At 60.4% G+C, this 20,101-nt stretch overlaps 2 protein-coding genes across 3 annotated transcripts in view; one reads left to right on the forward strand and one right to left on the reverse strand.

The window, feature by feature from the left end:
* Window positions 1-361: 361 nt before the first annotated feature.
* Window positions 362-13,587, forward strand: EIF3G (eukaryotic translation initiation factor 3 subunit G; the record flags this gene model as incomplete). 2 transcript variants are annotated; one of them, XM_084223970.1, is made up of 11 exons in its annotated part: window positions 362-452; window positions 1,917-1,966; window positions 3,420-3,512; window positions 3,951-4,039; window positions 4,722-4,781; window positions 5,612-5,716; window positions 7,049-7,238; window positions 9,339-9,446; window positions 10,506-10,642; window positions 10,722-10,828; window positions 13,445-13,587. In XM_084223970.1, the coding sequence occupies exons 1-11, from the start codon at window positions 433-435 to the stop codon at window positions 13,458-13,460; spliced, it is 975 nt and encodes a 324-aa protein (XP_084080096.1). In that variant the 5' UTR covers window positions 362-432. The 2 variants fall into 2 exon arrangements, with proteins under 2 accessions (XP_084080096.1, XP_084080097.1); XM_084223971.1 differs by lacking the exon at window positions 13,445-13,587 and having other exon boundaries at window positions 10,722-10,832.
* Window positions 13,588-14,078: 491 nt separating this feature from the next.
* The window catches only part of LOC311164399 (suppressor of SWI4 1 homolog), a gene marked incomplete at its 5' end in the record, with an annotated part of 31,775 nt that continues 25,752 nt past the window's right edge, over window positions 14,079-20,101 (reverse strand). The window contains 5 exons of the mRNA XM_084223838.1: window positions 14,079-14,958; window positions 16,107-16,285; window positions 17,060-17,189; window positions 18,101-18,179; window positions 18,752-18,875. Of these exons, the coding sequence (XP_084079964.1) occupies window positions 14,549-14,958; window positions 16,107-16,285; window positions 17,060-17,189; window positions 18,101-18,179; window positions 18,752-18,875 (922 nt within the window). The 3' untranslated portion in view covers window positions 14,079-14,548. The remainder of the gene's footprint in view (window positions 14,959-16,106; window positions 16,286-17,059; window positions 17,190-18,100; window positions 18,180-18,751; window positions 18,876-20,101) is intronic.

Below are 20,101 nucleotides of genomic sequence, written 5' to 3' on the forward strand. Positions count from 1 at the left end.
TTTTGATTTCCCCACTTTGCCTTTTGTTTATTTTATCATTTTTTTTAATTCCCCTCCCCCCACGCTCTCTGTGCTGCTCCAACCTCCCCTCAGGGCCCTCAGGGCCCGGCCCCTCCCCCCCGTTTTTATCGCATTGTACCCAACCCCCCGCGGCCGCTTTGTACAAGGTGGAACTCGATACTTTATGTAGTTTTTATATGTTGTAATATTTCTTCAAATAAATCGCGCCTATAAGTTATAAACAATTAAAAACAATTCTCTCCGCCGCGCTACGAGCAGGCCGCAAACCCCATGGCGGCGTTGCTTAGCAACCGCTTCCCGCCATGCCCCGCGCGTGGCGCTTCCCGCCTTCCCCCCCGCCGGAAGTGACGCGCTCGGGCCGGAAGTGGCGGGCGGCCTTTCCGGTGTGGCGGCGTGAGGGCGGCGGAGGCGATGCCGACCGGGGACTACGAGTGAGGGGGGGAGTGGGACCCGGGGGCGGGAATGGGAACCGGGATCGGGGCGGGAACCGGGACTGGGGCCGGGATGGAGTTTTCTGAGGTGGATCGGGAGCGGCGGCGGCGGCATCGGGCCTGTGGCTGCGTGAGGGGACCGGGAACCGGGAGCGGGAACCGGGGATGGGAACCGGGATTGGGATCAGGAACCGCGATCGGGAATGGGGATCGGCAATGGGGATCCGGGAGCGGGGTCAAGGCGGGCTCGGGGCCTGGTGGGGCCCGCTCGGGACGTCGCGGTTGTGAGGCCCGGCCGGTCCCGGTTGTGAGGCCTGGGCGGTCCCGGTTGGGGTCCCGGTTGTGAGGCCTGGCCGGTCCCGGTTGTGAGGCCTGGCCGGTCCCGGTTGTGAGGCCTGGCCGGTCCCGGTTGTGAGGCCCGGCCGGTCCCGGTTGGGGTCGCGGTTGTGAGGCCGGGGCGGTCCCGGTTGTGAGGCCCGGCCGGTCCCGGTTGGGGTCCCGGTTGTGAGGCCTGGGCGGTCCCGGTTGTGAGGCCTGGCCGGTCCCGGTTGTGAGGCCTGGGCGGTCCCGGTTGGGGTCGCGGTTGTGAGGCCGGGGCGGTCCCGGTTGTGAGGCCTGGGTGGTCCCGGTTGGGGTCCCGGTTGTGAGGCCTGGCCGGTCCCGGTTGTGAGGCCTGGGCGGTCCCGGTTGGGGTCCCGGTTGTGAGGCCCGGCCGGTCCCGGTTGGGGTCCCGGTTGTGAGGCCTGGCCGGTCCCGGTTGTGAGGCCTGGGTGGTCCCGGTTGGGGTCCCGGTTGTGAGGCCCGGCCGGTCCCGGTTGTGAGGCCTGGGCGGTCCCGGTTGGGGTCCCGGAGGTCCCGGTTGCGGTCCCGGGGGGCTTCGAGCGGGGTCGTGGCCGTGAGGGGCAGGGGGGGGGCGTGGAGATGGGACAGAGGGACCGGAGGGACCCCGAGGGTGGCACCGGGAGGGACAGGGGCACCTGAGGGTGGCACTGGGAGGGACGAGGACACCTGAGTGTGGCACTGGAGGGGACAGGGGGACCCTGAGGGTGGCACTGGAGGGGACAGGGGCACCTGAGGGTGGCACTGGAGGGGACAGGGGCACCTGAGGGTGGCACTGGAGGGGACAGGGGCACCTGAGGGTGGCACTGGAGGGGACAGGGGGACCCTGAGGGTGGCACTGGAGGGGACAGGGGCACCTGAGGGTGGCACTGGAAGGGACAGGGGGACCCTGAGGGTGGCACCAGGTGGCACAGGGCACCTGAGGGTGGCACCAGGACAGGAGGGACCCTGAGGGTGGCCCCAGGTGGGACAGGGATACCTGAGGGTGGCACTGGAGGGGACAGAGGGACCCTGAGGGTGGCACAGGGGCACCTGAGGGTGGCACTGGTGGGGACAGGGACAAGAGGGCACCCGAGGGTGGCACCAGGTGGCACAGGGACACCTGAGGCCGTTGTGTCCCCACAGCTCCAAGCCCAGCTGGGCTGACCAGGTGGAGGAGGAGGGAGGAGAAGATGGTGAGTGACACCTGGACACCTGCTGGGGTGGCACCTGTCACACCTGGGACACCTGGCTGGGGGACACCTGGGACACCTGCTGGGGGTGGCACACCTGGGACACCTGCGGGGGGTGGCACCTGTCACACCTGGGACACCTGCTGGGGGTGGCACCTGTCACACCTGGGACACCTGCTGGGGGTGGCACCTGTCACACCTGGGACACCTGGCTGGGGGGCACCTGTCACACCTGAGACACCTGGTGGCGGTGGCACCTGGGACACCTGGCTGGGCTGGGTGGTACCTGTCACACCTGGGACACCTGCTGGGGGTGGTACCTGTCACACCTGGGACACCTGGTTGGGGGGCACCTGTCAGGGGTGGCACCTGGGACACGTGTCATACCTGTCATTGGTGGCGCCTTGGGGACAGAGAGCTGTTCCAGGGGCTGGGCAAGGCTGGGGTGATGTGCCCAGGTGAGGCTGTACCTGAGCCCAGGTGAGGGTCCCTGGGCCCAGGTGAGGGTCCCTGAGCCCAGGTGAGGCTGTACCTGAGCCCAGGTGAGGGTCCCTGAGCCCAGGTGAGGGTCCCTGAGCCCAGGTGAGGCTGTACCTGAGCCCAGGTGAGGGTCCCTGAGCCCAGGTGAGGCTGTACCTGAGCCCAGGTGAGGGTCCCTGGGCCCAGGTGAGGCTGTACCTGAGCCCAGGTGAGGCTGTACCTGAGCCCAGGTGAGGCTGTACCTGAGCCCAGGTGAGGATCCCTGAGCCCAGGTGAGGCTGTACCTGAGCCCAGGTGTGCCCTGAGCCCAGGTGAGGATCCCTGAGCCCAGGTGAGGCTGTACCTGAGCCCAGGTGAGGCTGTACCTGAGCCCAGGTGTGCCCTGAGCCCAGGTGTGGATCCCTGAGCCCAGGTGAGGGTCCCTGAGCCCAGGTGAGGGTCCCTGGGCCCAGGTGAGGCTGTACCTGAGCCCAGGTGTGCCCTGAGCCCAGGTGAGGCTGTACCTGAGCCCAGGTGAGGCTGTACCTGAGCCCAGGTGTGCCCTGAGCCCAGGTGTGGATCCCTGAGCCCAGGTGAGGGTCCCTGGGCCCAGGTGAGGCTGTACCTGAGCCCAGGTGTGCCCTGAGCCCAGGTGAGGATCCCTGAGCCCAGGTGAGGCTGTACCTGAGCCCAGGTGTGCCCTTAGCCCAGGTGAGGGTCCCTGAGCCCAGGTGAGGGTCCCTGAGCCCAGGTGAGGCTGTACCTGAGCCCAGGTGAGGCTGTACCTGAGCCCAGGTGAGGCTGTACCTGAGCCCAGGTGTGCCCTGAGCCCAGGTGTGCCCTTAGCCCAGGTGAGGGTCCCTGAGCCCAGGTGAGGCTGTACCTGAGCCCAGGTGAGGGTCCCTGGTCCCAGGTGAGGGTCCCTGGGCCCAGGTGAGGCTGTACCTGAGCCCAGGTGAGGCTGTACCTGAGCCCAGGTGACCCCAGGTGTCCCCAGACAAGGTGATCACCAGCGAGCTGCTGAAGGATCTGCCCCTGCCCGGGGTCCTGGGCGGCCCCTCCAGCGCCGAGGCCGAGCTGCTGAAGGGAGGTGAGAGGGGACACCTGGGGACACACCTGGGACACACCTGGGGATGGGTGGGGACAGCTGGGACACACCTGAGGATGGGTGGGGACAGCTGGGGACACACCTGGGGACAGCTGGGACACACCTGGTGACACACCTGGGGACACCTGGGACACACCTGGGGACACCTGGGACACACTTGGGGGCAGCTGGGGACAGCTGGGGAGGAGGGACATACCTGGGGGCACCTGGGGACAGCTGGGGGAGGAGGGACATACCCAGGGACACGTGAGACACACCTGGGTGCACACCTGGGGACAGCTGGGACACACCTGGGGACAGTTGGGGGAGGAGGGACATACGCAGGGACACCTGGTACACACCTGGGGGTACTTCGGCACACCTGGGGACACCTGGGGACACACCTGGGCACACCTGGGGCTCACCTGTCCCTGTCCCCAGGTCCCCTCCCCTCCCCCAAGGAGGTCGTCAATGGCAACATCAAAACCATCACCGAGTACCGCGAGGAGGAGGACGGGCGCAAGGTCAAGGTGGGCACGGGGGCACAGGTGGGCACAGGTGGGTACAGGTGGGCATGGGGGGCACAGGTGGGCACAGGTGGGCACCTCTGAACCTCAAATTTGGCACCTGAGCCCCAAAATTGGCACCTCTGAGCCCCAAATTTGGCACCTGAACCCCAAATTTGGCACCTGAGCCCCAAAGTTGGCACCTCTGAGCCCCAAATTTGGCACCTCTGGACCCCAAATCTTGCACCTCTGAGCCCCAAATTTGGCACCTTTGAGCCACAAATTTGGCACCTCTGAATCCCAAAATTGGCAACTGAGCCCAAAATTTGGCACCTCTGACCCCAAGATTGGCACCTGAGCCCCAAAATTGGCACCTCTGAACCCCAAATTTGGCTTTTTAGCGATTCAGGTGTTCCAGGTAACCCCAAATTTGGGTTTTTTGGGATCAGGTGTTCCAGGTAACCCCAAATTTGGGGCTTTTTGGGGTCAGGTGTTCCAGGTAATTCCAAATTAGGGGTTTTTTGGGATGAGGTGTTCCAGGAATTCCCAAATTTGGGTTTTTTGGGATCAGGTGCTCCAGGAATTCCCAAATTTGGGTTTTTTTTGGGGTCAGGTGTTCCAAGAATTCCCAAATTTGTCAGCTGTGGATCCCCAATTTGGGGTTTTGGGGTTTCCCGGCCCCATTCCCGCATTTTTCCCGTCCCAGATCATCCGAACGTTCCGGATCGAGACCCGCAAAGCCTCCAAGGCCGTGGCCCGGCGCAAGGTGGGGAAAAATGGGATCAGAATGGGATTAAAAAATGGGATCAGAATGGGATTAAAAAATGGGATCAGAATGGGATTAAAAAATGGGATCAGAATGGGATTAAAAAATGGGGTCAGAATGGGGAAATTGGGATCAGAATGGGGAAATTGGGATTGGGAATGGGGAAATTGGGATTGGGAATGGGGAAAATGGGATTGGGAATGGGGAAATTGGGATCAAAATGGGGAAATTGGGATTGGGAATGGGGAAATTGGGATTGGGAATGGGGAAAATGGGATTAAAATGGGGAAAATGGGATGGGGAATGGGGAAATTGGGATGGGGAATGGGGAAATTGGGATGGGGAATGGGGAAATTGGGATGGGGAATGGGGAAATTGGGATTAAAATGGGATTGGGAATGGGGAAATTGGGATGGGGAATGGGGAAATTGGGATTGGGAATGGGGAAATTGGGATTAAAATGGGATTGGGAATGGGGAAATTGGGATGGGGAATGGGGAAATTGGGATTGGGAATGGGAAAATTTGGATTGAAATGGGGAAAATGGGAATGGAAAAAATTGGATTAAAATGGGATTGGGATGGGGAAAATGGGATTGGGAAAAATGAAATGGGGAATAGGAAAAATGGGATTAGGAATGGGATGTACCTGGGGAAAATGGGATTTACCTGGGAATGGGAAATGGGATTTACCTGGGAATGGGGAAAATTGAATTGGGATTTACCTGGGAATGGGAAATGGGATTTGGGCGTTGCCACGGGAACGGGGCTGGAATCCCCGATTTCCCAGGATTTTCAGGCTCCTTTTCCCGTTTTTTTTTTCCCCCCCAGAACTGGAAGAAATTTGGGAATTCCGAGTTCGACGCCCCCGGGCCCAACGTGGCCACGACGACCGTGAGCGATGACGTCTTCATGACCTTCATCACCAGCAAGGAGGTAGGCACAGGTGTGCCCAGGTGTGCTCAGGTGTGCTCAGGTGTGTCCCCAGGTGTGCCCCAGGTGTGCCCTGGTGTGTACCCAGTGTGCCCCAGGTGTGCCCAGGTGTGTCCCTGTCCCTCAGGACCTGAACTGCCAGGAGGAGGAGAAGCCCCTGAACATCCCTAGGTGTGCCCCATGCCCACCTGTGTCCCTAGGTGTGTCCCCAGGTGTCTCTAGCTGTCCCCAGGTGTGCCCAGGTGTGCTCAGGTGTGTGCCCAGCTGTGCTCAGGTGTGTCCCTGTCCCTCAGGACCTGAACTGCCAGGAGGAGGAGGACCCCCTGAACATCTCTAGGTGTGCCCCATGCCCACCTGTGTCCCTAGGTGTGTCCATAGCTGTCCTTAGCTGTCCCCAGGTGTCCCCAGGTGTGCTCAGGTGTGTCCCCTGTCTCTCAGGACCTGAACTGCCAGGAGGAGGAGAACCCCATGAACATCCCTAGGTGTGCCACATGCCCATCTGTGTCCCTAGGTGTGTCCATAGCTGTCCCCAGCTGTCCCCAGGTGTGCCCAGGTGTGCTCAGGTGTGTGCCCAGGTGTGCCCCAGGTGTGTCCCTGTCCCCCAGGACCTGAACTGCCAGGAGGAGGAGGACCCCATGAACATCTCTAGGTGTGCCCTATGCCCACCTGTGTCCCTAGGTGTGTCCATAACTGTCCTTAGCTGTCCCCAGCTGTCCCCAGGTTTGCTCAGGTGTGTTCCCAGGTGTGCTCAGGTGTGCTCAGGTGTGTGCCCAGGTGTCCCAGCTGTGCTCAGGTGTGTCCCTGTCCCTCAGGACCTGAACTGCCAGGAGGAGGAGGACCCCATGAACATCCCTAGGTGTGCCCCATGCCCATCTGTGTCCCTAGGTGTGTCCATAGCTGTTCCCAGCTGTCCCCAGGTGTGCTCAGGTGTGTCCCCAGGTGTGCTCAGGTGTGTCCCCTGTCTCTCAGGACCTGAACTGCCAGGAGGAGGAGGACCCCATGAACATCCCTAGGTGTGCCCCATGCCCACCTGTGTCCCTAGGTGTGTCCATAATTGTCCTTAGCTGTCCTTAGCTGTCCCCAGGTGTGCTCAGGTGTGTCCCCAGGTGTGCTCAGGTGTGCCCAGGTGTGCTCAGGTGTGTCCCCTCGCAGGACCTGAACTGCCAGGAGGAGGAGGACCCCATGAACATCTCTAGGTGTGCCCCATGCCCACCTGTGTCCCTAGGTGTGTCCATAATTGTCCTTAGCTGTCCTTAGCTGTCCCCAGGTGTGCTCAGGTGTGTCCCCAGGTGTGCCCAGGTGTGCCCAGGTGTGCTCAGGTGTGTCCCCTCGCAGGACCTGAACTGCCAGGAGGAGGAGGACCCCATGAACAAGCTCAAGGGCCAGAAGATCGTCTCGTGCCGCATCTGCAAGGGCGACCACTGGACCACGCGCTGCCCCTACAAGGACACGCTGGGGCCCATGCAGAAGGAGCTGGCCGAGCAGCTGGGGCTGTCCACGGGCGAGAAGGAGAAACTGCCCGGAGGTGGGACCCCAAATCCCTGATCCCAAACCCCAAATCCCCCCTTTTTTGGGAATTTTGGGAATTTTTCCCGCGTTTTTCCTGCGTTTTTCCCGTTTTTGTACGATTCTGTGGTGGCTCCATGCAGAAGGAGCTGGCCGAGCAGCTGGGGCTGTCCACGGGCGAGAAGGAGAAACTGCCTGGAGGTGGGACCCCAAATCCCTGATCCCAGACCCCAAATCCCATTTTTTTGGGAATTTTGGGAACTTTTCCTGCGTTTTTCCTGCGTTTTTCCCGTTTTTGTGCGTTTCTGCGGGGGCCCTGTTGTTGTTTTGGTGGCCCCGTGCAGAAGGAGCTGCTGGGGCTCTCCATGGTGGAGAAGGAGGAACTTCTTGGAGGTGGGACCCCCAATCCCTGATCCCAAACCCCAAATCCTGCTTTTTGGGGAATTTTGGGAATTTTTCCCGCATTTTTCCCAATTCCGTGTCACGCTGGGAGCGGTGGTGGCCCTGGTGTCACCTGTGGTGGCCCTGGTGTCACCTGTGGTGGCCCCGTGCAGAAGGAGCTGCTGGGGCTGTCCATGGTGGAGAAGGAGAAACTGCCCCAGGGGTGGGACCCCAAATCCCTGATCCCAAACCCCAAATCCCCCCTTTTTTGGGAATTTTGGGAATTTTTCCCGCGTTTTTCCTGCGTTTTTCCCGTTTTTGTACGTTTCTGTGGTGGCTCCATGCAGAAGGAGCTGGCTGAGCAGCTGGGGCTGTCCACGGGCGAGAAGGAGAAACTGCCCGGAGGTGGGACCCCAAATCCCTGATCCCAAACCCCAAATCCCACTTTTTTTGGGGAATTTTGGGAATTTATCCCATATTTTTCCCATTTTTGTACGGTTCTGTGTGGCCTGGTGTCACCTGTGGTGGCCCCGTTGTTGTTATGGTGGCCCCGTGCAGAAGGAGCAGCTGGGGCTGTCCACGGGCGAGAAGGAGAAGCTGCCCGGAGGTGGGACCCCAAATCCCTGATCCCAAACCCCAAATCCTGCTTTTTTTGGGAATTTTTCCCATATTTTTCCCAGTTTTGTGCGGTTCTGTGGTGGCCCCGTTGTTTTTGTGGTGGCTCCGTGCAGAAGGAGCTGCTGGGGCTGTCCATGGTGGAGAAGGGGAAGCTGCCCGGAGGTGGGACCCCAAATCCCTGATCCCAAACCCCAAATCCCGCTTTTTTTGGGAATTTTGGGAATTTTTCCCGCGTTTTTCCCGTTTTTGTACCGTCCTGTGGTGGCCCCGTTGTTGTTGCGGTGGCCCCGTGCAGAAGGAGCTGCTGGGGCTGTCCATGGGCGAGAAGGAGAAACTGCCTGGAGGTGGGACCCCAAATCCCTGATCCCAAACCCCAAATCCTGCTTTTTTTGGGAATTTTTCCCACGTTTTTCCCATTTTTTGTATGGTTACGTGGGCCCAAGGTGATCTGTGGTGGCCCCGTTGTTGTCATGGTGGCCCCGTGCAGAAGGAGCAGCTGGGGCTGTCCGTGGTGGAGAAGGAGAAGCTGCCCGGAGGTGGGACCCCAAATCCCTGATCCCAAACCCCAAATCCCCCCTTTTTTGGGAATTTTGGGAATTTTTCCCGCGTTTTTCCTGCGTTTTTCCCGTTTTTGTACGGTTCTGTGGTGGCCCCGTGCAGAAGGAGCTGGCCGAGCAGCTGGGGCTGTCCACGGGCGAGAAGGAGAAACTGCCCTGAGGTGGGACCCCAAATCCCTGATCCCAGATCCCAAATCCCTGATCCCAAACCCCAAATCCCACTTTTTTTGGGAATTTTGGGAATTTTTCCCGTGTTTTTCCCATTTTTGTACGGTTACGTGGGCCCAAGGTCACCTGTGGTGGCCCCGTTCAGAAGGAGCTGCTTGGGCTGTTCTTCACCTGTCTCACCTGTCCCTTTACCTGTTCTACCTGTCCCACCTGTCCCTTTACCTGTCCCTCACCTGTCCCACCTGTCCTTTTACCTGTCTCCCACCTGTCTCACCTGTCCCTCACCTGTCTCACCTGTCCCTTTACCTGTCCCTCACCTGTCCCTTTATCTGTCCTCACCTGTCTCACCTGTCCCTTTACCTGTCTCACCTGTCCCTCACCTGTCCCACCTGCAGAGCCGGAGCCGGTGGCCGCTCAGGTGAGCAAGACGGGCAAGTACGTCCCGCCCAGCCTGAGGGACGGGGCCAGCCGGCGCGGGGAGTCCATGCAGCCCAACCGCCGAGGTGAGCGCACCTGGGCACACCTGGGCACACCTGGGGGCACCTGGGGGGGTAAAAACCACACCTGGGGGGGTAAAACCACACCTGAGGGACGGGGCCAGCCGGCGTGGGGAGTCCATGCAGCCCAACCGCCGAGGTGAGCGCACCTGGGCACACCTGGGGGGGTGACAACCACACCTGGGCACACCTGGGGGGGGTAAAACCACACCTGAGGGGGGTAAAACCACACCTGAGGGGGGTAAAACCACACCTGAGGGACGGGGCCAGCCGGCGCGGGGAGTCCATGCAGCCCAACCGCCGAGGTGAGCGCACCTGGGCACACCTGGGGGGGTGACAACACACCTGGGGGGGGTAAAACCACACCTGAGGGGGGTAAAACCACACCTGGGCACACCTGGGGGGGTAAAACCACACCTGAGGGATGGGGCCAGCTGGTGCGGGGAGTCCATGCAGCCCAACCGCCGAGGTGAGGGCACCTGGGGGCACCTGGGCACACCTGGGGGGGGTAATAACACACCTGGGGGGGTAAAACCATACCTGGGGTGGTAAAAACCACAGCTGGGCACACCTGGGGGAGATCAAACCACACCTGGGGGCACCTGGGAATACCTGGGACACACCTGGGGATACCTGGGGGGCTTTTGGGGACACCTGGGGACACCTGGGGACACCTGGGCCACACCTGGGACACACCTGGGCATACCTGGGACACACTTGGGGGGCTCTGGGGATACCTGGGACACACCTGGGGGGCTCTGGGGATACCTGGGACACACCTGGGGATACCTGGGGGCTTTTGGGGACACCTGGGCATACCCAGGACACACCTGGGCATACCTGGGACACACCTGGGCATCCCTGGGACACACCTGGGGGGCTCTGGGGATACCTGGGACACACCTGGGATACACCTGGGGATACCTGGGCGACTTTTGGGGACCCCTGAAGAACTCTGGGGACACCTGGGGGATAAACCCCCACACCTGGGGCGGCCGGGAGTCGCCCTGGGGCGCACCTGAGCGCGCACCTGAGGCCGCCCCGCCCTCACCTGCGCCCCCCCAGCCGACGACAACGCTACCATCCGCGTCACCAACCTGTCGGAGGACACGCGCGAGACCGACCTGCAGGAGCTGTTCCGCCCCTTCGGCTCCATCTCCCGCATCTACCTGGCCAAGGACAAGACCACGGGCCAGTCCAAGGTCACCTGGGCGCGGGGGGGCGGGGCCGGGCGCGCCAGGTGCGCCAGGTGCGCCGGGCGCTGACCCCGGGCTCTTGCAGGGCTTCGCCTTCATCAGCTTCCACCGGCGCGAGGACGCGGCGCGGGCGATCGCCGGCGTGTCCGGCTTCGGCTACGACCACCTGATCCTCAACGTGGAGTGGGCCAAGTGAGTGGGGGGACACACCTGGGCACACCTGGGGGCACCTGGGCACGGCTGGGAACTCACCTGGGAACTCACCTGGGCACGGCTGGGTACACCTGGGAACTCATCTGGGGGGTTACAGTCAGTGTCACACCCACCTGATCCTCAACGTGGAGTGGGCCAAGTGAGTGGGACACACCTGGGCACACCTGGGGGCACCTGGGGGCACCTGGGTACACCTGAGCACACCTGGGAACTCACCTGGGTACACCTGGGGGGGTACAGTCAGTGTCACACCCACCTGATCCTCAACGTGGAGTGGGCCAAGTGAGTGCGCACCTGGGCACACCTGGGCACACCTGGGAACACCTGGGTACACCTGGGTACTCATGGGCACACCTGGGCACACCTGGGGGCACCTGGGAACACACCTGGGTACAGCTGGGGGGGTACAGTCAGTGTCACACCCATCTGATCCTCAACGTGGAGTGGGCCAAGTGAGTGGGACACACCTGGGCACACCTGGGGGCACCTGGGCACACCTGGGCACACCTGGGAACTCACCTGGGTACACCTGGGAATTCACCTGGGCACAGCTGGGGGGTTACAGTCAGTGTCACACCCACCTGATCCTCAACGTGGAGTGGGCCAAGTGAGTGGGGACACACCTGGGCACACCTGGGGGCACCTGGGAACACCTGGGCATGGCTGGGAACTCACCTGGGCACACCTGGGGGGGTACAGTCAGTGTCACACCCACCTGATCCTCAACGTGGAATGGGCCAAGTGAGTGGCACACACCTGGGCACACCTGGGAACTCATGGGTACACCTGGGAACACGTGGGAACTCACCTGGGCACACCTGGGTACACCTGGGAACTCACCTGGGTACACCTGGGCACGGCTGGGCACACCTGGGCACTCATCTGGGGGGTTACAGTCAGTGTCACACCCACCTGATCCTCAACGTGGAGTGGGCCAAGTGAGTGGGACACACCTGGGCACACACCTGGGCACACCTGGGAACTCACCTGGGCACAGCTGGGAACTCATGGGTACACCTGGGAACTCATGGGTACACCTGGGAACTCACCTGGGTACAGCTGGGGGGGTACAGTCAGTGTCACACCCACCTGATCCTCAACGTGGAGTGGGCCAAGTGAGTGGGGACACACCTGGGCACACCTGGGAACACACCTGGGCACACCTGGGCACGGCTGGGAACTCACCTGGGTACACCTGGGAACTCACCTGGGGGGGTACAGTCAGTGTCACACCCACCTGATCCTCAACGTGGAGTGGGCCAAGTGAGTGGGGACACACCTGGGGGCACCTGGGAACACCTGGGAACTCATGGGTACACCTGGGAACTCACCTGGCCACGGCTAGGGGTATATCCACAGTGTCACACCCACCTGATCCTCAACGTGGAGTGGGCCAAGTGAGTGGGGACACACCTGGGGGCACCTGGGCACACCTGGGAACTCATGGGTACACCTGGGAACTCACCTGGGGGGGTACAGTCAGTGTCACACCCACCTGATCCTCAACGTGGAGTGGGCCAAGTGAGTGGGACACACCTGGGCACACCTGGGCACACCTGGGAACTCATGGGTACACCTGGGCACGGCTGGGTACACCTGGGAACTCACCTGGGCACGGCTAGGGGTATATCCACAGTGTCACACCCACCTGATCCTCAACGTGGAGTGGGCCAAGTGAGTGGGACACACCTGGGCACAGCTGGGTACACCTGGGGGCACCTGGGAACTCATCTGGGGGGGTACAGTCAGTGTCACACCCACCTGATCCTCAACGTGGAGTGGGCCAAGTGAGTGCGCACCTGGGCACACCTGGGGGCACCTGGGAACACACCTGGGCACACCTGGGCACACCTGGGAACTCATCTGGGTACAGCGGGGGGGGTACAGTCAGTGTCACACCCACCTGATCCTCAACGTGGAGTGGGCCAAGTGAGTGGGGACACACCTGGGCACACCTGGGAACACACCTGGGCACACCTGGGCACGGCTGGGAACTCACCTGGGTACACCTGGGAACTCACCTGGGGGGGTACAGTCAGTGTCACACCCACCTGATCCTCAACGTGGAGTGGGCCAAGTGAGTGGGACACACCTGGGCACACCTGGGGGCACCTGGAGGCACACCTGGGTACAGCTGGGCACGGCTGGGGGGTTACAGTCAGTGTCACACCCACCTGATCCTCAACGTGGAGTGGGCCAAGTGAGTGGGGACACACCTGGGCACACCTGGGCACACCTGGGTACACCTGGGAACTCATCTGGGGGGGTACAGTCAGTGTCACACCCACCTGATCCTCAACGTGGAGTGGGCCAAGTGAGTGGGGACACACCTGGGCACACCTGGGGGCACCTGGGCACACCTGGGCACACCTGGGAACTCACCTGGGTATACCTGGGCACACCTGGGAACACACCTAGGCACACCTGGGCACACACCTGGGGGCACACCTGGGCACAAACCTGGGCACACACCTGGGGCACTCACCTGGGCACACACCTGGGCACTCCCCTGGGCACACCTGAGCACACACCTGGGCACACCTGGGCACACCTGGGGGTCCCCCTCACCCCTCTCTCCCTTTTTCCTCCCCCCAGGCCCTCCACCAACTGAGCCGCTCCCAGTTGGCTCCAGTGGATCCCAGTTTGGACCAGTTTGGACCCAGTTCATCCCAGTTGGTCCCAGTTTGGGGTCCCAGTTTGGCCCAGTTGGTCCCAGTTCAATAAAGCTCTGGGTTCTGGCACCGCCCCCGTCCCGGGATTTTGGGGAGAAAATGGGAAATTTTGGGGAAAGTTGGGAATTGGAGGTGGAAAAACGGGAATTTCAGGTAAAAAATGGGAATTTTGGGCTGAGAAATCGGGAATTTTGTGGGGGAAATCGGGAATTTGGAAGGAAATTGGGAATTTAGGAGGGAAAAATGGGAGTTTGAAGTGGAAAAATGGGAATTTTGGGGTGGAAATCAGAAATTCTGGGGGGAAATGGGGAAATTTTGGGGGAAAATGGGAATTTTGGGGGGAAAATAGAAATTTTGGGGTGGTAAATTGGAATTTTTGGTTGGGAAATGGGAATTGGGGAGGGAAATGGGAATTTGGGATGAGAATTTGGGGATTTTGGGTGGGAAAATGGGAATTGTGGGTGGGAAATGGGATTTTTTGGTGGGAAATTGGGATTTTTGGGGTAGAAAAATGAAATTTTTCCTGGAAAAAAAGAGCAACTCAGATTCCTGGGTGGATCCAACTTTATTCCTGCCTTTTTTTCACCTTTTTTGGGGATTTTTTTCCTTTTTCTGGGATTTTTCCCCCACATTTTTCGGGTTGTTCCCCTTTTCTTCTGTTTTCTCCCCTTTTTTTTGGGGGTGAATCCCCCTGGATTTGGGGGATCCCAAAATTCCTCTGGGAGATCCCAAAATTCCCCTGTGGGATCCCAAAATTCCTCTGGGAAATCCCAAAATTCCCCTTGAGGATCCCAAAATTCCCCTGGGGGGATCCCAAAATTCTTTTGGGGGATCCCAAAATTCCTCTGGGAGATCCCAAAATTCCCCTGGGGGGATCCCAAAATTCCCCTGGGGGATCCCAAATTCTTTCTGGGAAATCCCAAAATTCCGTCAGGACCCCAAATCCGTCCCAGAGACCCCAAATTCCCGATCCCAGCGGGATCAGGGGGGTCCCAAAATCCCAAAATTTTGGGTTTTTTTCCCCCTCTCAGTTTTTCCTTTTTCGGTTCCGTCCCGGCCGAGGGAAATTTGGGATTTTCCGGGGGCTCAGGAGCTTCCCCCGGTGGGATTTGGGATTTTTGGGGTGTCCTGGGTGGGATTTGGAATTTTTGGGGTGTCCTGGGTGGGATTTGGAGGTTCCAGGTTGGGAATTTGGGGTTTCCTGTTGGGATTTGGGGGTTCCAGGTTTCCTGGGGTGGGATTTGGGATTTTTGGGGTGTCCTGGGTGGGATTTTGCGGTTCCTGGGGTGGATTTTGGGGTTCCTGGGGTGGATTTTGGGGTTCCTGGGGTGGATTTTGGGGTTCCTGGGGTGGATTTTGGGCTCCCCTTCCGTCGTTTCCGGGCTCGGGGCGCGGCCGAGGGGCTTCGCTTCCTCTTGGAGCAGCCAGGGAACAAATCTGGGGGAAAAAGAGGAAAAAATGGGAATTTAGAGGGGAAAAATGGGAATTTAGAGGGGAAAAATTGGGATTTGGGGGGAAAAATTGAGATTTAGAGGGGAAAAATTGGGATTTAGGGGAATAAAAATGGGATTTGGGAGAAAAAAATGGGATTTGAGGGGAAAAATATTGGGATTTAGAGAAAAAAAAGGGGTTGGGGAGGGAAAAAAGAGGAATTCAGGGATAAAATTTTGGGATTTGGGGAAAAAATTGGGATTTGGGGTGCCAGGAGGGCCCCGGAAGTGTCAGAGCGTTTACTTTGATCCCAAATCACGGAAATTCAGGAGTTTTGGCATCATCAGCCACTTCCGGGGAGGGAAAACTCACCTGGGAAATCCCAAAATCTCCTGAAACCTCCCCAAAACTCACCTGGAAAATCCTAAAATCACCTGAAACACCCCAAAATTCACCTGGAAACACCAAACCTCACCTGGACCCCCCAAAATTCACCTGGAACATCCCAAAACTCACATGGACCCCCCAAAAGTCACCTGGAACTGCCCAGAATTCACCTGGAACAACCCAAAAATCACCTGGAACATCCCAAAACTCACCTGGAACATCCCAAACCTCACCTGGAACTCCCCAAAACTCACCTGGAAACACCAAAATCACCCGACACCTTCCCAAAATTCACCTGGAACTCCCCAAACCTTGCCTGGAATTCCCCAAAATCACCTGGAACATCCCAAAATTCACCTGCAACATCCCAAAATTTCCTTTTATCCTCCCAAACTCACCTGGAACTCCCCAAAATTCACCTGGAACTCCCCAAACCTCACCTGGAACTCCCCAAAATTCACCTGGAACACCGCAAACCTCACCTGGAACTCCCCAAAATTTTCTTTTATCCCCCAAACTTCACCTGGAACTCCCCAAACCTCACCTGGAACTCCCCAAACCTCACCTGGAACACCCCAAATTTCCTTTTATCCCCCCAAACTCACCTGGAACATCCCAAAATTCACCTGGAACACCCCAAACCTCACCTGGAACTCCCCAAAATTTCCTTTTACCCCCCCAAACCTCACCTGGAACATCCCAAACCTCACCTGGAACACCCCAAAATTTCCTTTTACCCCCCAACCTCACCTGCCCCCCCGGCTCACCTGTGTCAGGCTCCTCCCCCAGCTCCTGTCTGTAATACTCGGCCTCGTCCTCGTCCGACGCCTCGGCCTCACCTGCCTCAGGTGCGCCGGGGTCCTCGACGTCGCTGTCACCGCCGGCGTCACCTGCGGGGCCACCTGGGCCACCTGGGACCCGGCCCATCCCGGCCAGGCTGCGCTGCCTGCGGACAGACAGGTGGGGACAGGTGAGGGGACACCTGGGGAGCCTCACCTGGGTCACCTTCCTGTCCTCACCTGGGTCACCCTCACCTGTGTCACCCTGTTCTCACCTGTGTCACCCTCCTGTCCTCACCTGTGTCACCTTCCCCTGTGTCACCTTCACCTGTGTCACCCTCCTGTCCTCACCTGTGTCACCTTCCCGTCCTCACCTGTGTCACCTTCCTATCCTCACCTGTGTGACCCTCCTGTCCTCACCTGTGTCACTCTCCTCACCTGTGTCACTCTCCGCACCTGGGAGCCCCCTGCCACCCTCACCTGTGTCCCTGGCACACTTGAGCCTGTCCCACCTGTGCCAGTCCCACCTGTCCCTGTCTCACCTGTCCCACCTGTGCCAGTCCCACCTGTCCCTGTCTCACCTGTCCCACCTGTGCCAGTCTCACCAGTCCCACCTGTCCCAGTCCCACCAGTCTCACCTGTCCCAGTCTCACCTGTCCCAGTCCCACCTGTCCCAGTCTCACCAGTCTCACCTGTCCCAGTCCCACCCTCACCAGTCTCACCTGTCCCAGTCTCACCTGTCCCAGTCCCATCTGTCTCACCTGTGCCAGTCCCACCAGTCCCAGTCCCACCTGTGTCACCTGTCCCAGTCTCACCTGTCCCAGTCCTACCTGTCCCAGTCCCACCAGTCTCACCTGTCCCAGTCTCACCTGTCTCACCTGTCCCAGTCCCACCAGTCCCACCTGTCCCACCTGTCCCAGTCCCACCTGTCCCAGGCTCACCTGTGCCGCTCCCTCTGCTGCCGTTTCCTCTCCAGGTTCTGCTCCTGCTGCCGCCGCCGCTCCGCCCTCACCTGCAGCCGCCGCTCGCGCCGGGCCAGGAGCGCCCGCAGCTCCTCCTCCCCCTTGGGGGCTGGGGAGACACCTGGGTCACACCTGGGCACACCTGGGCACAGCTGGGGACACCTGGGGACAGCTGGGTACACCTGGGGCACACCTGGGGACAGCTGGGGCACACCTGGGGCACAGCTAGGGACAGCTGGGGACAGCTGGGGCACACCTGGACACACCTGGGGACACCTTGGCACAGGTGAGATCCTCCTCATATTGTCACAGGTGTCCCCTCACCTGTCCCAGGTGTGTCCCAGGTGTGTCACTCACCCAGGCCGTGTCCCTTGTCCCCAGGTGTGTCCCCTCACTTGTCCCAAGTGTGTCCCCAGGTGTGTCCCAGGTGTGTCACTCACCCAGGCCATGGTACAGGTGTGTCACCTGTCCCCAGGTGTGTCCCCTCACCTGTCCCCTCACCTGTCCCCAGGTGTGTCACTCACCCAGGCCGTGGTACAGGTGTGTCCCCTGTCCCCAGGTGTGTCCCCTCACCTGTCCCCAGGTGTGTCACTCACCCAGGCCGTGGTACAGGTGTGTCCCCTGTCCCCAGGTGTGTCCCCTCACCTGTCCCCTCACCTGTCCCAGGTGTGTCACTCACCCAGGCCGTGGTACAGGTGTGTCACTCACCCAGGTGTGTCCCCTCACCTGTCCCAGGTGTGTCACTCACCCAGGCCGTGTCCCCTCACCTGTCCCCAGGTGTGTCACCTGTGCCAGGTGTGTCACTCACCCAGGCCGTGGTACAGGTGTGTCCCCTGTCCCCAGGTGTGTCACCTGTCCCCTCACCTGTGCCAGGTGTGTCACTCACCCAGGCCGTGTCCCCAGGTGTGTCCCCTCACCTGTCCCAGGTGTGTCACTCACCCAGGCCGTGGTACAGGTGTGTCACCTGTGCCAGGTGTGTCCCAGGTGTGTCCCCTCACCTGTGCCAGGTGTGTCACTCACCCAGGCCGTGGTACAGGACGTTGCCCTGGCCCAGCCCCTCCTCCACCTTCAGCAGCTGCAGCGTCAGACGGGGCCCGATCTGGGACAGACGGACGGACGGACAGGGGACAGGGACAGACGGACAGGGGACAGGGACAGGGGGACAGAGGGACAGGGGACAGGGGACACGGGGGACCCCGGTGAGCTGCGGTGTCACCTGGGCACCTCCCCCACCTGTCCCCAACCCCCCGTGTGCCACCGCAGCGTCCCCTCAGGGTCCCCAATGTCCCCTCAGTGTCACCTCAGTCAGTCTCACGGCGCTCTGTTGTGTCACCCCAATGTCCCCAGTGTCCCCAGTGATGTCCCCAATGTCCCCTCAGTGTCCCCTCAGTGTCCCCATTGTCACCTCAGTCAGTCTGACGGCGCTCTGCTGTGTCACCCCAATGTCCCCAATGTCCCCTCAGTGTCACCTCAGTCAGTCTGACGGCGCTCTGCTGTGTCACGGCGTTGCCCATTGATGTCCCCAATGTCCCCAGTGATGTCCCCTCAGTGTCCCCTCAATGTCCCCTCAGTGTCACCTCAGTCAGTCTCACGGCGCTCTGCTGTGTCACGGCGTTGCCCATTGATGTCCCCAGTGTCCCCTCAGTGTCCCCAATGTCCCCTCAGTGTCACCTCGGTCAGTCTCACGGCGCTCTGCTGTGTCACGGCGTTGCCGCGCCCGGCGCAGTTCTGGGGCAGTTCCAGAACGTTCTGGGACCCGTCCGGCTCCGCCTCGCTCTCGGACAGGACAACGTCCCTGAGGGGACAGGGACAGTGACACAGTGACACAGGGACAGGACAACGTCCCTGAGGGGACAGGGACAGTGACACAGTGACAGAGTGACACAGTGACAGTGACACAGGGACAGTGACACTGACAGTGACACAGGGACAGGACAACGTCCCTGAGGGGACAGGGACACAGTGACACAGGGACACAGGGACAGGACAACGTCCCTGAGGGGACAGGGACAGGGACAGAGTGACACAGTGACAGTGACAGTGACACAGGGGACAGGACAACGTCCCTGAGGGGACAGGGACAGTGACACAGTGACACAGGGGACAGGGACACAGTGACACAGGGGACAGGGACAGTGACACAGGGACACAGGGACAGGACAACGTCCCTGAGGGGACAGGGACAGTGACACAGGGACAGGGACACGGGGACGGTGACACAGGGACAGGGACAGTGACACAGGGACAGTGACACAGTGACACAGGGGACAGGGACAGTGACACAGGGACAGGGACACGGGGACGGTGACAGTGATACAAGGACAGGTGACACCTCTGGATATGTCCCCTACCCCGTGAGCAGCTGGCTGACGTCCCTGTGATGTCCCCAATGTCCCCAGGGTGTCCCCAGGGTGTCCCCAATGTCCCCAAGGTGTCCCTGTGATGTCCCCAAGGTGTCCCTGTGATGTCCCCAAGGTGTCCCCAATGTCCCTGTGATGTCCCCAAGGTGTCCCCAATGTCCCTGAGCTGTCCCCAAGGTGTCCCCAAGGTGTCCCCCAGGTGTCCCCAAGGTGTCCCCAATGTCCCCGAGGTGTCCCCAATGTCCCCAAGGTGTCCCCAAGGTGTCCCCAATGTCCCCAAGGTGTCCCCAAGGTGTCCCTGTGATGTCCCCAATGTCCCTGTGATGTCCTCAATGTCCCCAATGTCCCCAAGGTGTCCCCAAGGTGTCCCCAATGTCCCCAATGTCCCCAGGTACCCCGTGAGCAGCTGGCTGACGTCGTCCATCCTGCCCAGGTTCAGGAATTGTCCCCAATGTCCCTGTGATGTCCCCAATGTTCCTGAGCTGTCCCCAATGTCCCCAAGGTGTCCCCAATGTCCCCAAGGTGTCCCCAAGGTGTCCCCAATGTCCCCAGGGTGTCCCCAAGGTGTCCCCAAGGTGTCCCCAATGTCCCCAGGGTGTCCCCAAGGTGTCCCCAAGGTCCCTGTGATGTCCCCAATGTCCCCAACGTCCCTGTGATGTCC

Source organism: Fringilla coelebs, assembly GCF_963513975.1.
Source record: "Fringilla coelebs genome assembly, chromosome: 32".
Classification (NCBI taxonomy): domain Eukaryota; kingdom Metazoa; phylum Chordata; class Aves; order Passeriformes; family Fringillidae; genus Fringilla; species Fringilla coelebs.